General features: G+C 44.5%; 1 protein-coding gene across 2 annotated transcripts; it reads left to right on the top strand.

Annotated features, from left to right (window-relative positions):
• Positions 1–1951: 1951 nt before the first annotated feature.
• On the top strand, positions 1952–16742 carry GTF3C6 (general transcription factor IIIC subunit 6). 2 transcript variants are annotated; one of them, XM_073337050.2, is made up of 6 exons: positions 1952–2784; positions 8487–8561; positions 12675–12738; positions 12931–12975; positions 13099–13212; positions 16057–16742. In XM_073337050.2, the coding sequence occupies exons 1-6, from the start codon at positions 2740–2742 to the stop codon at positions 16359–16361; spliced, it is 648 nt and encodes a 215-aa protein (XP_073193151.1). In that variant the 5' UTR covers positions 1952–2739; the 3' UTR covers positions 16362–16742. The 2 variants fall into 2 exon arrangements, with proteins under 2 accessions (XP_073193151.1, XP_073193150.1); XM_073337049.2 differs by having other exon boundaries at positions 1957–2784; positions 8481–8561.
• The last annotated feature ends 349 nt before the right edge of the window (positions 16743–17091 follow it).

The following is a 17091-nucleotide window of genomic DNA, read 5'->3' on the forward strand; positions in this document are numbered from 1 at the left end:
TTATTTGAGCATAAGCTTTCGTGAGCTACAGCTTATGCTCAAATAAATTGGTTAGTCTCTAAGGTGCCACAAGTACTCCTTTTCTTTTTATTAAAAGCACTGAGTTCTTTTGCATCAGTTTCTTTTAAACAAGTAACTATAGACTAATCAAACTGAGATCAAACAGGCTCTGATCATCAATGCTGTTGAGCAGTCTCAGTTTTCACTGAAGTTAGGTCACTCAAAATTACCCTGTTCTATTCGCTCCCTGTGAAGCATCTGACATTGACCACTGTACTGGCTGAAGACAGGATACTGGACTAGATGGACCATTGGTCTGACCTATGATGGCCATTCTTATGTTCTTACAGTCTAAATAGACAGACAAAACAGAGACCCAGACAAAGGCTCCACCTTATTAAGCATTACTAAAATAAAAAGAGCCTTTAACTGAAATGGATCGATGTTGTGGATCTCACAGAAGTCAATACAGAGTGGCAGAGAGAACAGTTGCTTTGTGCAGGGGGATTGGGAAGGAGTTACAAGCATGGATATTGCATCAAAGAACACATGAAAATGAGAGATAAAGAATGAGACAAAGTGAAAAGTAAAGTGGGATCCAATAAATTTGCTTCTGGTTAATTTCAGTGAGTCCCTACCTGTTTCTTGTAATATTGGTGAAGGGGAACAACCCTTAAAGAAGAAACATTATAGAGATTGTTAGATCTCAATTAAGATCATTAGTCCAAGTCCTTAACCTATGATCATATGTAAACATTCCCAAACTTCCTGATGCATCCAAAAGCTCCAATCTATAGGGCCCAATTCTGCAAAGACTTAAATCCATGCTTACCTTTACATAGTGTCAGTAACTCAACAAAATTACTCACAGTGCATAAAATTAAGCATGCAAATAAATCTGTGCAGGATTGGGGTCTAAAGCAAGAGATGGGGTTTGAGGACTAACAAACAGGAGCTCCAGAGATCTAGTCTCTGCTCTCAGGAGGGCTCTCTAGGGTATGTCACTTCTCTTCCTCAGTTTCCCCATCCATAAAAGAGGATAATAGTACTAACCCTGTGTCATAGGAGTGCTGTAGTTTGTGAATATTAAATAATGTTTGTAAAGCACTTTGAAAATTAAAGGCTTTATCCAGCAGTCCTTACTCGGGCAGAACTTCACTTGAAGTCACTATAGGTTCTGCCTAAACACTTCAAGATTTGGCCCCAACACATTATAATTAAGTATAATTATTTAATAATCACAATACCAGTAGTTAAGGATAATTAAAAGGCTAGTTTTATCACCTCTGAATGAGTCATGAGAAGATCATTGAAATAAAGTAGCCTGTTTACATACTGCCTTTACAATTAAAAGCTAATTGAAAACCTGCCTCAAATGATTTGATCAAGATCTCTAAATCAAACAATATTTTGTTCATGTGTCTCCTTCTAGTGGCAGAATATGAAATAAGGCACTCGAATGCACTTGTGTTATTTCTTAAAGCCTTGTGGAATACTGCAGGTCTACTGTCACCAGTGCTGAGGGGGTGATGCTATTACATCAAATTATTGATTCCCATTAAAAAGACAAGCAACACTTGGAATGGAAAAGGCCCATGCACTCTGCTCCCCACCTATCACCCACAGAGTTAGAATTCATGTGCTTTGTAATCTGCCCTGTATTCCTGAAGGGACGGCAAAAGTGCTTCAGAATCCTTTCTGCATTTGGGGGCTGCTCCTCTCCATGAGTCTACCTGCTCATTCACTAGTAGCTCTGGGTAACTGCTCCATGAACGGATTGACTGATTACAGGCCAGGGCCGGTAAATCTCCTGCCTCTGGCAGCCATCAGCTACATGTTCAGTTCAGCCTATGAAAATGAAGCATTCCGGCTGTAAACCCCAGGCGAGCTCGGTTCCCATAGCAGCTTCCATACGAACCCAGCTCGCCTGGCCGCTGGCCAGGGGCAGAAGCGGGAGGAGGCGACGGGAAGTTCTCAAGAGACACGGGCTGCCTGGCAAGGGACACAAGGCTGGGCAGCGGTGGGCCTGCAAGCAGATCACTTAAGATCACCGGGCACTAGCTGAGCGGAGGTCTGGGGTGCCCCCGGCGCCATGTGGAGGCAGCTCACAGTCAGGCCCCAGCCCAATTAGTTTCTGTCTCCGGCTCAGGCCGGCTGACCCCTGACTGCGGAGAGAGCCCAAGGGCCACGTCGCCCCCGCCCTCTCACCCCCTCCCCCATCACAGTCCGCGATCCCCCTCCCTCCCTCCCTCCCTCCCAGCCACGCTCGCCGGGCAGCCGCTTCCCCTCCACGGGCCAGGAACTCACCGCTCCCGCCGGCCTGGCCCAGCCCTCTCACTGCCCCGCCATCCCTCGCCAAGCCCCCTGCGCCCACTGGGCCTCCCGGGCCTGGGGCTGCGCGGCGCCCGTTACCGTTTGCCAAGCGCTACCCGGGGCCCGAGCCCTGTGGCGGGAGCTAGGGGGCGTCTGGAATCTCCCCGCGGGCGGCCCTATGACCCTGGGGCCGGAGGAAACCCCCCAGCAAACCGCCTCCCTCCCTCCCTCCGCGCGCCCTGCAGCCCCTTCCCCGCCCTAGCAAGCGGCTGGAGCAGGACTTCGCCGCTCCGCGCCCCCCGCCTGGGGGGATCGACCCCCGCCCCGATCTGAGCCGTCGGGGGTGGGGCCTTTCCGAATCTAAGATGGCGGCGGCAGGGTCACGTAGTGGGCGCTGAGGCGCCGGCTCGCAGCGGGATCCGGGACATGGCGGCGGCGGCGGCGGGAGCTGAGGAGGAAGAGGAGGAGCAGGTGGGTAGGAGTCCCTAGCAGCGGCGCAGGTATCAGGTGTCTGCGTCTGTGCTCAGGCTCCTTGCTGCTGCCCGGCCTGATTAGTGGTGGGGGGCGGTGTTTGGCTGCCCCTGGGGGCTCGCGTAGGACAGCCCGAGGCTGCGGTCCCCGGCGCTCCTTCCCGTTGTTGCACGCCTGCTGGGTGGCAGCGGAGCTCCCGGGCGGGGCTGGCCCCTGGAGGGTGTGGCAGGGTGGGTGTCTGACTAGGCTGGAAGCGGGGCTGGACACGACGGGAGAGAGAGGAGTCAGTGACAGAGGGTGGGGGGGAGGAGAGCCCTCATTCCTATTTTCCCGCAATATTTGCACCAAATTGGGCAGGCTGTGGCTGTGCCCCCACCCCAGGGCAAGGGGGCAGTCATGCTCCCTGTCCTTCAATCCTGGCTCTCACTGGCATGGCCTGCAATGTGTTGGAAGTGAGACTGAATACCACCCGACCAAGTCCCACTCCCCCAGCATCCAGACGCCCACGCCGCTGAGACCCCCACACCCAGACCCCTCCTCTGAGCCCCAGCCGCCTTCAGCTCGAAGCCCCTGCAGAGTCCTATTGCCCAGTGATGAGCTGCCAAAATCTTAACAACCGGTTCCCTGTAAAAAGTTCTGATTTGTATGTATTTTTTGTACCAATAGGGTTACCATACATCCATATTTTCCCAGGAAAATATTAAAAATTCCTCCCAGACAGCAATTTAAGAACCAAAAAGCCTGACCTGTCTGGGAAAATACAGATGTATGTTAATCCTACCTAAAGTTCTTTTTTAAAAAGATGGGCCTGAACTAGAAATGAGCTCTGTTTCATATGTGTGGGTCCCCGCCACTCCCTGGGGGTGTGCTAGGGTGACCAGATGTCCCGATTTTGGGGTCTTATATAGGCTCCTATTACCACCCACCCCCTGTCCTGATTTTTCACACTTGCTGTCTGCACATGTGTGGGTCCCAGCTGCTCCCTGCCCCCCCTCATTGAAGCAGGTGTGCATGGTTACTGCCCTGGGAACTGTAGGGCACCAGTGGGCGTGGGGCCAGCTGCAGACAGCAGCGTGGGACTGGGCTAGCCGGAGACAGGGGATGCGGGGCTGGCTGCCGGCAGGGCAGGGGATGCAGGGCTGGCTGGAGACGGGGTGTGGGGCTGGCTGGCTTCGGGCAGGGCTGCAGGGGGATGTGGCAGGGGTTGGCTGGAGACGGGGGGTGTGGGGCTGGCTAGCTTCGGGTTGGGGGGTGCGGCAGGGGCTGGCTGCGGGCAGGGCAGGGGGTGCGGGGGTGCCTGGAGACAGGCTGGCTGCGGGCAGGGCAGGGGGTGCGGGGGTAGCTGGAGACAAGGGCTGGCTGCAGGCAGGGTGGTGGGTACTCACGGGGAGAGTGGCTTGGAGAAGCCCGAGCAGCAGGACGCAGCCCAGGCCCAGCAGAGCAGCCGGGGACCCACCAGGCAGCAGCGGGAGGGCCAGGGGTCGGGGGAGCAGCAGCAGCAACAGGGCTCATGCGCAGAGCCAGGCGGCAGCCCACATGGCTCCCGCAGCGCAGCGCCCCCGGTGGCCGGAGGAGGAATTACATCACTTCCGGGCCGGAGCCCATCAAAGCCTCAGCGCCCCCTGCAGAGAAGCGGGTTAACAACCGGTTCTAAAACTGCTTCAGAATTTAACAACCGGTTCGTGCGAACCGGCTCCAGCTCATCACTGCTATTGCCTCTACACCTAGGACCCCGCCCCCGCCACGAACCTCTGTGCATCCACATCCTCCCCACTGAGCTGCCTGCACCCAGATTGTCCCACACACCACCCTCTCCCCCACACCTGAATCCCCTCACACTGAGTCCCTCCACACTTGGATCCTGCCTGCCCCACAGCTGGTGCAGAAGAGCAGGGTTCTAGGGTGTTTCTGGGGCAGACCTGGGCCTTATGGTGTGGCAGGGTCGGGTGTAGCCTCACCGCTGAGTCCGTGTCCTGGGCGTGGGGAGGCTGCAGGTGATCTCCCACCTTTGTGTAGCCAGTGGCCTGTGATTCCCACTGCCATGCTAGAGCCTCTGCATTTATTTATTGACAAATAAAACTTGCAGAATTTTAAAATATTATGCACATAATTTTTAATTTTTTTGGCACAGAATGCCCTCAGGAATATCCTATGTACCTGCTACTGTAGCAGTTAGCACAGACTCATAGAATTGTACGGCTGGAAGAGACCCTGAGGGGTCAGCGAGTCCAGCGGTTCTCAACCAGGGGTCCACAGCCCCTGGGAGCCTGCAAGCTCTTTCAAGGAGGCCGTGGAGCCCTGCAGCTGAAGCCCCAATCCCTGGTGCCCCCCGCCCCCCATTTCCCCCACGGGACTGAACCTGGGAGGTGTGGGGCTGAATCCTGGAGCCCCGAGCCCTGGTACTCCCTGTGCGGCAGAAGCCCTGAGCCCATGGGCAGAGTTGGAGACATGGAGGGCATTGCTCCCCTTCCCAAAAAAATAATAAACTGCAGCACAAGAGCATGGCAGCCCTGGGGGCAGCTCCCCTCCTCCCCCACATCTCTTCTCCCTGGCCAGGTCGGAGGCAGGAAGCTGGAGCCCTCGCTGGTGCCATGGAGCAGGCAGCGGCAGCGTTCCCTCCTCTCCTGCTGGTGCCCCAGGTTGAAGCTGCTTCTCAGCTCCCAGCCCTGTTTGCTCCCAAAGAAGCAGCCGGTAAGAGCCCACCCAGATGGGGAGACCCTGCTCCATGGCTGGCAGACCCCTCTGGGAACAGGGATCATAGGGGAGTCCTCACAGCACACAGCCCCTAATACCCCTCTCCCTACACCCTGATCTACGCCCTCCCTGACCCTGAGCTATCCCCTGCCTGCACACAGCCCCTAACACTCCTCTCTCTGCACTGAGCTATCGCCTTGCCTGCATACAGTCCCTAATACCCGTCTCTCTGCACCCTGAGCTATCCCCTTCCTGCACCCAGCCCCTAGCCACCCCCTCCATTCACCCACACAGCCACCCCCTGTGGGCACACAGCCCCAGCTACCCCCTTCCTGCACCCTAAACTGTTTTCAAACTTTTTGAGCTAAGCCCTCCACCTTTGAGTTATAATTTTTGGTTGCTTCCCCGCCCCCCCTCAACCCAGACAGGCTGTGTGGCCTGCTGAGATGAGTCAGGGGATGGAGGTTGCACTCCATCCCTGTATCCCACCATGTGGAGGTGGCTTGAGCCCCGCTGGCCCCTGCCCACTCCCCAAAATAGAAGTCAAACTATGCCTATGCCTATGCCCAAGGCCCCTGCCCCGAGACCCCTCCCCTCCACCCCCCGCCACCGCTGGGCCCTAGAGTTTTTATAGCATGTCGAGGGAGGCCTCAGAGAGAAAAAGGTTGAGAACCCTGATCTAGTCCAGCCCCATGTGCTGAGATAACACCAAGTAAACCTAGACCTTCCCTCACAGATGTGTGTCCAATCTGTTCTTAAAAGCCTCTGCTGATGGAGATTTCACATACTCCTTTGGAAGCCTATTATAGAAATTAACTAGTCTTGTCATTCGAAAATTTTTCCTACTAGCTAACCTACATTTCATTTGCTGCTGATTAAGCCCATTATTTCTTACCGTACCTTAAGTGGACATGGAGAACAATCGATCACTGTCCCCTTGTAGGTTTCAGAGTACCAGCCGTGCTAGTCTGTATCCCTAAAAAGAAAAGGAGGACTTGTGGCACTTTAGAGACTAACAAATTTATTAGACCATAAGCTTTTGTGAGATACAGCAGAAGACTTATCAGGATCTCCCCCCCCCCCTTTTTTTTTTTCCCCTAGAGTAAACATGTACAGTTTTCTTAACCTTTCCTCGTAGGTCAGGTTTTCTAAACCTTTTACATTGTTGTTGCTTTCACCTTGACTCTCTCCAATTTATCCCTATCTTTCTTGAAGTGTGGTGCTCAGAACTGGATACAAATATTCCAGCTGAGGCCAGGTCACTCTTGCCAAGTAGAGAGGGACAGATACCTCCTGTATCCTACGTGTGAAACTCCTGTTAATACACCTCAGAACATTAGCCTTTTTTGCAACTGCAACACGTAGTTGGCTCTCATTCAGTTTGTGATCCATAGTAATCCCCAAACCGTTTTCAGCAGTACTACTGCCTACCCAGTTATTTCCCATTTTGTAGTTGTGCATTTGATTTTTTCTTCTTAAGTGCAATACTTTTCATTTGTCTTTATTTAATTTCATTTTACTAATTTCAGATTAATTCTGCAATTTGTCAAGGTAATTTTGAATTCTTAGCGTAGCCTAGCCTATTCTCCAAAGTGATTGCAAGCCCTCCTAGCTCGGTATCATCTGCAAGTTTTATGAGCATACTTATGATTGTTTACAAATGGTAACATTTTATAGTGTAGAGCAGCAGGCCTTTGACGCTCCAGAAGAATGCAGGTTATGATAGTGGCTTTCATAATGTGGACACCAATCAGCTAGGAAGTGGACTGACACCAGTTCATTTCACACAGGATACTGGAACTGGTGTTGTTTGTATTAGGGTAATACCTACAGTGCACAACTGATATCAGGTCCCAGTTGTGATAGGCACTATACAAACATACAAGGTGGTCCCTCTCCCAAAAAGGTTACATTCTAAATAGACAAGATACTCCAAGGGTGGAAGGGGAAACTGAGGTACAGTGAGGTGAAATGACTGCCCAAGATCACAGAAAGTTAGTGGTGGAAAGCGAAGTAGAACTCAAGTCTCCCAAGTCCATTTGGAACTTTTATCCATTGCACTGCATTGCCTCTCCAATGGAGTCATGTTTTAAAAATCTTCCAATTATAACAAATCTAGTTTTTATTTGAGATGTTTATTTTTGTGATAGCAGAGGACTGTGATGGCAAAGTCAGATAGTTACATGTAGACAACTGAAACTAGAAAAGAGACTTTACTGTATTATATAGGAGGAAGAACTTTGAAAATAATACTGATACTGTCACATTATTTTACCATAACCTTAAAAAAAAGAGTAATAGCTACTCGTAAGCTGTAAAATCAAACTTGCAATATTTCCTTTGCCACACTTTTAAAATTAAATTGTGTGTTCACTGATGATTATTATAAGATTGGTCATGGAAAATGGGCATCTATCTCTTATCTTCAGAAAAAGACTGGCAAAGATCTGTCAACACCATTTTCTCCTCCTATACTCCCCATCCCCTCAAATTAAGGAATTACAAGAACAAATTAAATGGAAACACATTGTAAATAGATAGAAGGAGAAAAAATTAAACTTTATAATTAACCTATAGAATTCACGCTACAGTCTATAATTGGTAAATGTTGAAGCATTGTAAGATTTAATTAAAAATATGAATAAGTATAATATGTGCTGTTACGCTAGCTAGCATAAAATTATAAGAGCTGTCGGTCCTTATTCTTCCAGGTATAAACTGAACATTATCTGAGGTCGAATACAAACAGCCTTCAAATTCAGTTGTGGTTTTGGTGACATGGACAGAACTGTGTACTAGTTGGATATTACTTTGCTCTGGTATAGCAATATCTTTGTGTTGTTTTGCAAACAAACAATATAGGTCAAATTTTGGTTCTACAGTTTTGAGGGAGGTCTGTTTTAATAGCAAAGTAATAGACGTATCTGTGTTCATGTTAAAGTTGTTCATTTATTTAGTGTTCTAAATATATGATGAATGAGCTTTATACGTTTATGTTGCAGGAACAGCTGGTCGTGGTAGAATTATCAGGAATTATTGATTCAGACTTCCTAGAAAAATGTGAAAACAAATGCAAGATTTTGGTGAGTTTGACTACAACATATTAGTAAAGAGGCAAGTTTTTATTTTCGTGAACAAGGAGAAATTTTAGAGCCTCATTGAACTCAGTGGGCTTTGGATCAAACTTTTAGTGTAGAAATATGCAGACTATATGAGCGATAAACTGCCCATGGTCTGTGCACAGAGCAATTAGCATCAGTGGGCAATGTGAATGCATATCAAAAGTTCCCTTTGGCCTGTGAATATACTGTTATGCAAAACTTAGGGTATAACTTTGAAAAACACCCAAGTGACTTAAACCACACAAACAAACACAGTATTTTTAAATAGTGAAAACCATTTACTCTTGTCAGACACTACTAAACTTTTCCAGTTTTTGTATCTTATACAGTAGTACAGGGATCTACATTTTGTATCCTACTTTGATGTTATCAGTTTTAGCAGGAAAAACAAAACCCCAAGCTTAGCCTCAGAAGACTTTTTTTTAAAAGTTACTTTTTGGAAATATTTGTGAGAGAATCTCATTAATTTGTATTAACAACTGTGCTACCCACTGTGGATTTTACAAAATTAACATGAAAGGCCCTCATCTCACAAACAAGTAACTTAACTTTACACATCTGAATAGTCTCACTGATGAGGCCAAACAAATATAATTGTATCTATCAAGGTCAGTACATTACAACAAATATGCTTTGTTCAAGTATTTATTTTAAGCATAGTTTAATTTTAATTATACTTCACAGTATACTAGGAAAAATAATGAAATATCAGTAATGAGGCATCACTATAGTACTACACTGGATCCTCGCTAGAACGCAGGGTTCGGGATCCATGCGCGGTACCGCGTTATGGTGGGGGCCGCGTTACCATGGATCCCAATTTAAATCACTGCGACAGCGCTATATGCGAATCCGCGCTATAGCGATGCGTGCTATAGCAGGGGTCCGCTGTAGTTACTAATGAGACACCCAGTTTTGAATCTTTGCTAAGAAATGGAGTGTGACTCGGTGTGCCTGGGGCAGCCCTTACTGAAAATGTCAAGGTCAGAGGAGGCTGCATAAGGGAGAGCAGACACTCCCAAACTGAAAAGGAGTACAAACTGGTGGTTAACACTGAAGTTAAACTCACCAACCAGTCACAAAACTTCTGATCCCCAACGCTGGTTATTGAGAAGCTAAAAAAAAAAAAAAGTCACACAGCTCCTTTTATTGCATTCCAGTTCTCTGATTCCCAATCAGCTCCTAGATCCAGTACAGTGAGAAGTTATTTAAAAACTCTGCTCACTATACAAAATGTTCTTCTGACCCCAAAGGGTCAGCCACATCATCAGGTTAATGTTATTTTGGATCTTACCTAAAATACCATGCTGCTAGTCTATCCTTTAGTGTCTAAAACTAAAGGTTTATTATAAGGAAAAAAGAAAGAACAAGAAGAGATTTGTTAAATGGTAAAGCAATCAGATAAATACAGAGACTTCAAAGTCCATATATCAGGTTCTTAGTATCAGGCTCAGTATTCCAGGATGGGTCATTCAGTCCTTTGTTCAGAACTTCGTTTGTAGAAAAGTTACTCCAGAAGTAAGAAGCAGAAATTAATACAACATGGAGATGATGCAGCTGCCCTTTATATTCCTTTTGCCATCTGGCTTGTACTTCCTGTGTCCCAAACTCAAGCTTCACAGCACAAGGCATGGAAAAGCCTTAAAGTTCTCTATCTATAGGCATGCCCCTACTCGTCCTGCTGACTCAGAAGGTGTAGCCCCTGGCTCCTTTCAGTGGGTTCTTTGTATAGCTGATGATCCTGATGGGCCATCGAACAGGCGAGCAATGCTGATGTCTGGGAGTGTCACCTAGAAATACACAGATATACCATACATATCGTATAACTCACAATAAAAGGTGAATCAAACATATAAATGAGATTATCATACTTGGCAAAGCATAACATTTTCACGTGGCATATCTGGTAAGATATTAAGATTCCTTGGAATTTTACAATATTGGTATGAACAATATCATAAAGTGTCTCCCATATTCCATACAGCGTCACATGGAGTAGTGTTTTTTCTGAGAACATTTCAGGCTTATGAAGTGAGAATACGTGAGCTTCTGTTGTTTTTTCAGTTTTAAGGTTGCTTGTGTTCTGATAGTGATTCAGAAAATTAATTTTTATGTGTACTTAAAGTATTTCGATTCACCATTAAGAGTTCTTCTGATCTTGGAACTGATTCTCCCTCTGATGTCTTCCTTAATTTGTGACATCATAATTGGGTTGTGTGGAGAGGACTGATATTACAAACTGAGGATTGTGATTCTGTATGAAGAATAAGCAGGAAGAACCAATAACCTGTTAGATTATAAATCTTGTCCCTATGCCCTGTGTAGTTGGAAGGGCTCAGAGCCAGCACAACTTATAAGGTTCTGTTGCAAAAGGGAGAGCAGGATTTTGGAACCTCATGCAAGGGTTCCAACCTCTATGCTGCAAGGCTATGTTCAGAAGGGACTTCCAACATCCCTGCATGCAACTGGGCTTTAGGAAGGTGTATACTCAGTAAATCCTCTGGCCGTCTCTACCCACCCCCCCTCCAAACCATGCCTCCCCAACCCAAAAAATACACTCCCAAAATGAATGTACAGGAGCCACAGAAGCTATTGTAAACCTGAAGTTGCATTAATGGCAATGAAATAGATTTTGTACTGAACTGCAGTCAGAGTAAGGATTTCTTCCACCCTCTTGTCCACACAGAAATCCCCCAGTATGCAGCCCTGAAAAGGTTTTGTCCCTTAGGGAATCATTTATTTTCCATGCAAGTAAATTTAGTAATATAAAACTCTGAGTTAAAATACTGTTTTCCCTGAGGCAATTACATAAAGTGCTTTTGAAAAGCTGTTAATAAATAGGAGATTGGATACAGGTTAGTTTATGCTCCTTTGGACTTCTTGCAACTGCCTCTTCCCTCAACATGCTGTAGCCTTTTCCAGGTCAAAGACTTTTTAAAAGGATTCAGTCAACTCAGTGGGACATCATCAACTGGAAAATAGTGTTTGTCTTAAAATCATGTACCAAGTATAATTAATATAACATCTAAAGTTACTATGATTGAAAGAAGTTATCACCCCCAAAATATTTCTGTTTGTTTACTTTGTTTCACAGCATTTTGTGTATAGTCAGGTTCACTATTTCTTTTGTATAGTCACTTCCTTGTTGATTGTGAGACACGCTCACAGAAATGGGAGAAAAAAAACACTTTAAAAATAGGGGAAAGTGATTGTAAAACCACAAAAAGAAAAGGAGGACTTGTGGCACCTTAGAGACTAACCAATTTATTAGAGCATAAGCTTTCGTGAGCTACAGCTCACTTCTTCAGATGCATATCGTGGAAACTGCAGCAGGCTTTATATATACACAGAGAATATGAAACAATACCTCTTCCCACCCCACTGTCCTGCTGGTAATAGCTTATCTAAAGTGATTTCCAGCACAAATCCAGGTTTTCTCACCCTCCACCCCCCCCACACAAATTCACTCTCCTGCTGGTGATAGCCCATCCTGTAGAAGGAAACAGAAGCAGGGCTAGTCCTGGAAACCATTTTTAACTCACTTTTAGAAATTTGCTTGATGTTAAATTGACGGTGTCCCTTTATTTTCAGAGAGCTGCTTGTTAAATAATATAAATAATAGCTTCCTACCGCTGCCATTGGACTGCTGATGTGCCTGCGTGTTGTTCAGGTGTTTGTGTACTCATGCAACCTTTTTGTCTCCTGCACACCTTTCTCATTTGCTTACCTAATTTTCCAAGATATACTGTATATCTGTTTCATCTAAATCTCACAGTTTAAGAAGCTTTTGAATCTATACACTGAAAAGAAAGTTTCCTTTGTTTGTGTATGTTCGTTTTTCTCCCCATATTAATCTCAGTGTGATAGAATAGACTTGATTTACTATCGCTAGCTTGCATTCCATATTGCTTTTTTGTCTTGTACTGCATATACCATGTCAGGGAATCTGTATATAATGCTGGTTTTACTGTACTTGGCATACCAGTTTACCAGTTGTTTTCTCTAGTCTTGGTGCCTTGCCTTGACTAGCTGAAGCATGACTTCCATGTAATTTCTGTCTATCCTTGTTTGTAGGGAATAGACACAGAGAGGCCCATTTTGCAAGTGGACAGATATGTCTTTGCTGGGGAGTATGAAGGTAGGAAAAGATTATATGGATGAAACTGCTCATTTTCAGTGTGACATACAGGGCCCAATCATGAGAGATACTGATCATCCTCAATTTCCATTGACTTCAGTGGAGGTGGAGAGCACTCAGGTTTTTGAAGTACTGGGCCTTTGGCAAATAACCTCTGTTATTTCTCAGCTAACTGTCCTTTGTTCTCCATAGATACCCTTGGAACCTGTGTGGTGTTTGAAGAAAATGCAGAACAAGGTAAGTGATACATCTTTTATGTTCTGGCTTGTATCTGAGCTGACGCTGTAAGGTTCAGATAATTTTCATGTTTCAGATGATGTGGATGTTCACTAAAATGAATCAATTAATTTTTATTTATAGTGGACGCAGAAGGAAACCAAAAGCTACAGCTGAAATACAAGTGCCACACAATGAAGAAGCTGAACATGACACGGACGCTTCTGACTGAAAAGAAGGAAGGAGAAGAGAGCGTAGGTTAGTGCACCTGGTCTTGTATGTGGGAACATGTGAGGTCGTCCTAGGACTAAACCTTATCTTTGATACCAGGCTGGAGACAAAAATTAGTTTGACCATTTAGTGCCAATAAGTATCCAAGGAATTAAGGGATACAAGCTTTCCGTTCTTAAACAACAACATCATATATAAACAAATTAACTGAACTAAAAAATGATAGCTATTTGTAAAGCTTCCTGTGATTTTGGCCAAACTACTTTCCATTTTTATATGCATTTCTGTAGGCAAATTAAGTTCTGGTGCACTTGCTTCAATGTCGTTGTACCATTTCACACCAGGGTTAAATTTTGCCTTTCATCTCTAGGCCGGAAGTCAATGCTGTTTCTGTATTTAGATATTTACAGTAATACTGCTCCTAGCAATGTCTTATTCCCAATTGTTCCTGCTATTTTGCTCATACACAGGGTTAGGAATAAAGAGCCATTTTATGCTAAATTTATACATATTCTGCTGGAAGATTACATTTTATGGTATTAAAAAGTCATCTTGTGAGCAATCTAGATGTGAAGATCTGATCACAGATGGGATGACTTTTACCCATAAGATGTAACATTTCCTTTCCCCACCTAATACTACCTATTGATTTATTAAGAAATCATTCATTTTAAAAGTTAGTGGCAGGTGGGTTGCTTAATTAAAACAATGCCACTGTAGGAAATGTTCTAATTGAACTCTCAAGCTTCCTCACAAGCAATTCAATGCTTGCACATGACAAACACTCAATACTCATACATTCAGCACTTGACACATTTTGATTACTGTATATTGAGCATGTGTGACTTCTGAAGAGCATACTTACATGAGGGAAGAAATACCAGTTCCATTAGTAATCTGTATTTGTTTTTAATAAACTGGTCTACAGACCTGCAGTACCACTTTTCATTCGTAGTCATTCTTAGATGTTTTCAGGTGCCATGTTCCATCAAGTTATTTGATAGTCTAAACTTAAATTAACATGATAGTCTCCATTCTGCATCAGTAAAATATATTCTTAGCATCTTGAATCATATGGAAACTGTTTTGGAACTTGCATAGGTGCTGTGTGGCACCTAGATACAACAGTGTTGGCACAGTACAAAATAAATACTGAAGAATAGTAAACTAATGTCTGTGTGATCCACTATTTCACTGGTATTATAAATAATTGGGAAACCAACCTTTGAATGAAAAGGATTTCCCCCTCCCAGTATTTATAATGCAAGTGGAATTTTCTGTCAGCATATAAATGTACTGATTCTAAGATAAATAGGAATTGGAAAAGGATTATCTTGTTAAATAATAGTTTTTAGTTATCTCAGACACACTTACTTAGTTAACCAAGACACAGCCCTAGCTTTCAAGGAAACCTCAACAACCACAAAAACTAGTGGCCTCAACTCCTGAATGTATGGTGGGACTCAGCCCAAAGATAAAGATCTACATTCTTGAAAGATGTCATTCCCATCCCAGTCATTCTTTTGGATTAGGCAAGGAAATGTTGACCTTTACAACTTTGTACCATTTATTTTTATGTATCACTGCTGTGGAAGAATGAAAAGCTATTAGATGAACAAACAGAACCAGCCTGAGACACGCACACAAAACTCAAATGCCAGTAAATCAACAGAAGGCATACCCATTAAGCAGCCCTCTTTGTTTTGATGTATTTTTGGTTTTAATCTCTTGGAGTGTACTGTAATTGAGTGACCCCGTTTGTGACAGCAATAAGTACCATAAAAATTCATATATTGCCAAATTTTAGAAATGTAATAGGTTTAGCTGGTGGTGTAATAGTTATGTAGAAGAGGACAGGACAAGGAGTAATGGTCTCAAGTTGCAGTGGGGGAGGTTTAGGTTGGATATTAGGAAAAACTTTTTCATTAGGAGGGTGGTGAAACACTGGAATGCGTTACCTAGGGAGGTGGTAGAATCTCCTTCCTTAGAAGTTTTTAAGGTCAGGCTTGACAAAGCCCAGGCTGGGATGATTTAATTGGGGATCGGTCCTGCTTTGAGTTGGACTAGATGACCTCCTGAGGTCCCTTCCAACCCTGATATTCTATGATTCTATGTTTTACACAGCACATGGGAGACCATATCTCGATTCTTGGTACCTTCCTAGGTTGAAAATACTCAGGAGTCAGCAGCAGTAGCTTGTGCGTTGGAGGTGGACAGGTGTTGAGTCTCCTAATAGGAAACACTGGCTGATTTGAAGAAGCAGTAGAGCTAAGAGCTTGTTGGGGGCACTGCTCAGCTAGAAGAACAATAGTTCTGATAATTAGCTCTCAAGTGCAAAGCAAATGAAAATGGCTGATTAGAAATCATCTATATGATGGGGATTCTGAAGACCCTCCCTCAGTTCTTAGACAAAAAATGTTATATTGGAGACATAAACCAGTATAAGCAAGCAAACAAACCTTCTACCCCTCAGAGTTTTATGCTGTATTGCTTCAAGACAGTGAAACTTAAGCTGCTATTTGTCTTAACTAAGAATTTTTCTCCTCACTTCAGCATGTGAGGATCATAGTGAAAATAGGTCCGTCTTATGCAGCAGAAGGAAGTAAGGACATTTGGGAGGGATTTTACTGTTTCCAGTTTGGAAAATGGGTCACAGGCAGTTTCCTTTCTTTCCCTCAAGCCTCTTTGTAGCAGAAGCTTATGGCACACACCACCTCATATATAATGTTGTTTTTTCTCAAACATAACATTATTGCATATTTCTAGTTATTGTTTAAGGCTAAAACAATGAACTCGTGAAACTAAGAAAATGTCGTCTTGCTGTTAAAATCTCTCCTCCCCGTTTCACTAGTTTATCTTTTTTCTGACCAGGTGGTGTGGAGTGGTTACAGATTAAAGACAAAGATTTCTCATACAGCAGACCTAATATGATTTGTAGTTTTCTGCACCAAAAGGAAGATTCTGAGGAGGCAGCTCAGGCCCAGGACAAACTGGCAGACGAGTTGGAGGGAGAGGTCAGTGACAAAGGGAACTCTGGCCTAACTTACGAACTGGAGAAGCAGCATAGCATGGAAATGGATGACTCTATCCCTCTCCTTGATAGCCCTGCCTCTGAAGCAGAAAACTCTCCTTCAGGAAGTGCTCAAGACAATACCTTAGATGATGCTCCTAGGTGATGATGTCAAATCTGCAGCGTCTAGAAGTGAGGATGAATGGAGTTAGTTAATATTATGAACCAAACTTTTAAAGTCACTTCAACCTGACCTCCACTTTATGGGAGTAATTAATAGTGAGTGCAAAACTGCACCCACAAATTTGGAAGCCATTTTTGGGTCTTGAATGTGATGATTTTAGTATCTGTCTCTGTGTTAAATATACATGCATTTCCAGCTAGCATCTTTACCTCTGAGTTGAAGAACAGGAACAAATGACTAAATGAGAAGGAGACACCATAGAAAAACTCTGATGCACTGCACAGCCATGAATATCAATAAAAGTAAATCTTTTCTTTGTAAGATATCTGTTGCAAAATAAAGCCTTGACATTTTCAGTTATTATTTCAGCTTGGGGTTTCATGTCCTTACCCATGTGGATGCTCCTCCCAGGAAATGCTATACAAGTGACCTATTTGCTAAGATTGGTGGGCACCATACAAAACTCATCTGAGTTGTTTTTGGTAGCCTATTTCTTTCCTCCCTCCACTGCATATGGTCCCCAATAGGAGACCACTTCTGGTCAAAATGTTTCTATCAGCAGTTGAAGTCTGCAAGTGATCTAGGGGTTTAATCTTGTTCTGTCAACAAAAGGCAAAATGTATTCTTCACTTAATTTTATTGTAACATCTCACTGAGCTTACTAGAACCTCACTTAACCCTGTTTTGTCCAGCTTGCACCTGTCATTCATTG

The sequence above is a fragment of the Lepidochelys kempii genome, chromosome 3 (assembly GCF_965140285.1).
Source record: "Lepidochelys kempii isolate rLepKem1 chromosome 3, rLepKem1.hap1, whole genome shotgun sequence".
NCBI lineage: Eukaryota > Metazoa > Chordata > Testudines > Cheloniidae > Lepidochelys > Lepidochelys kempii.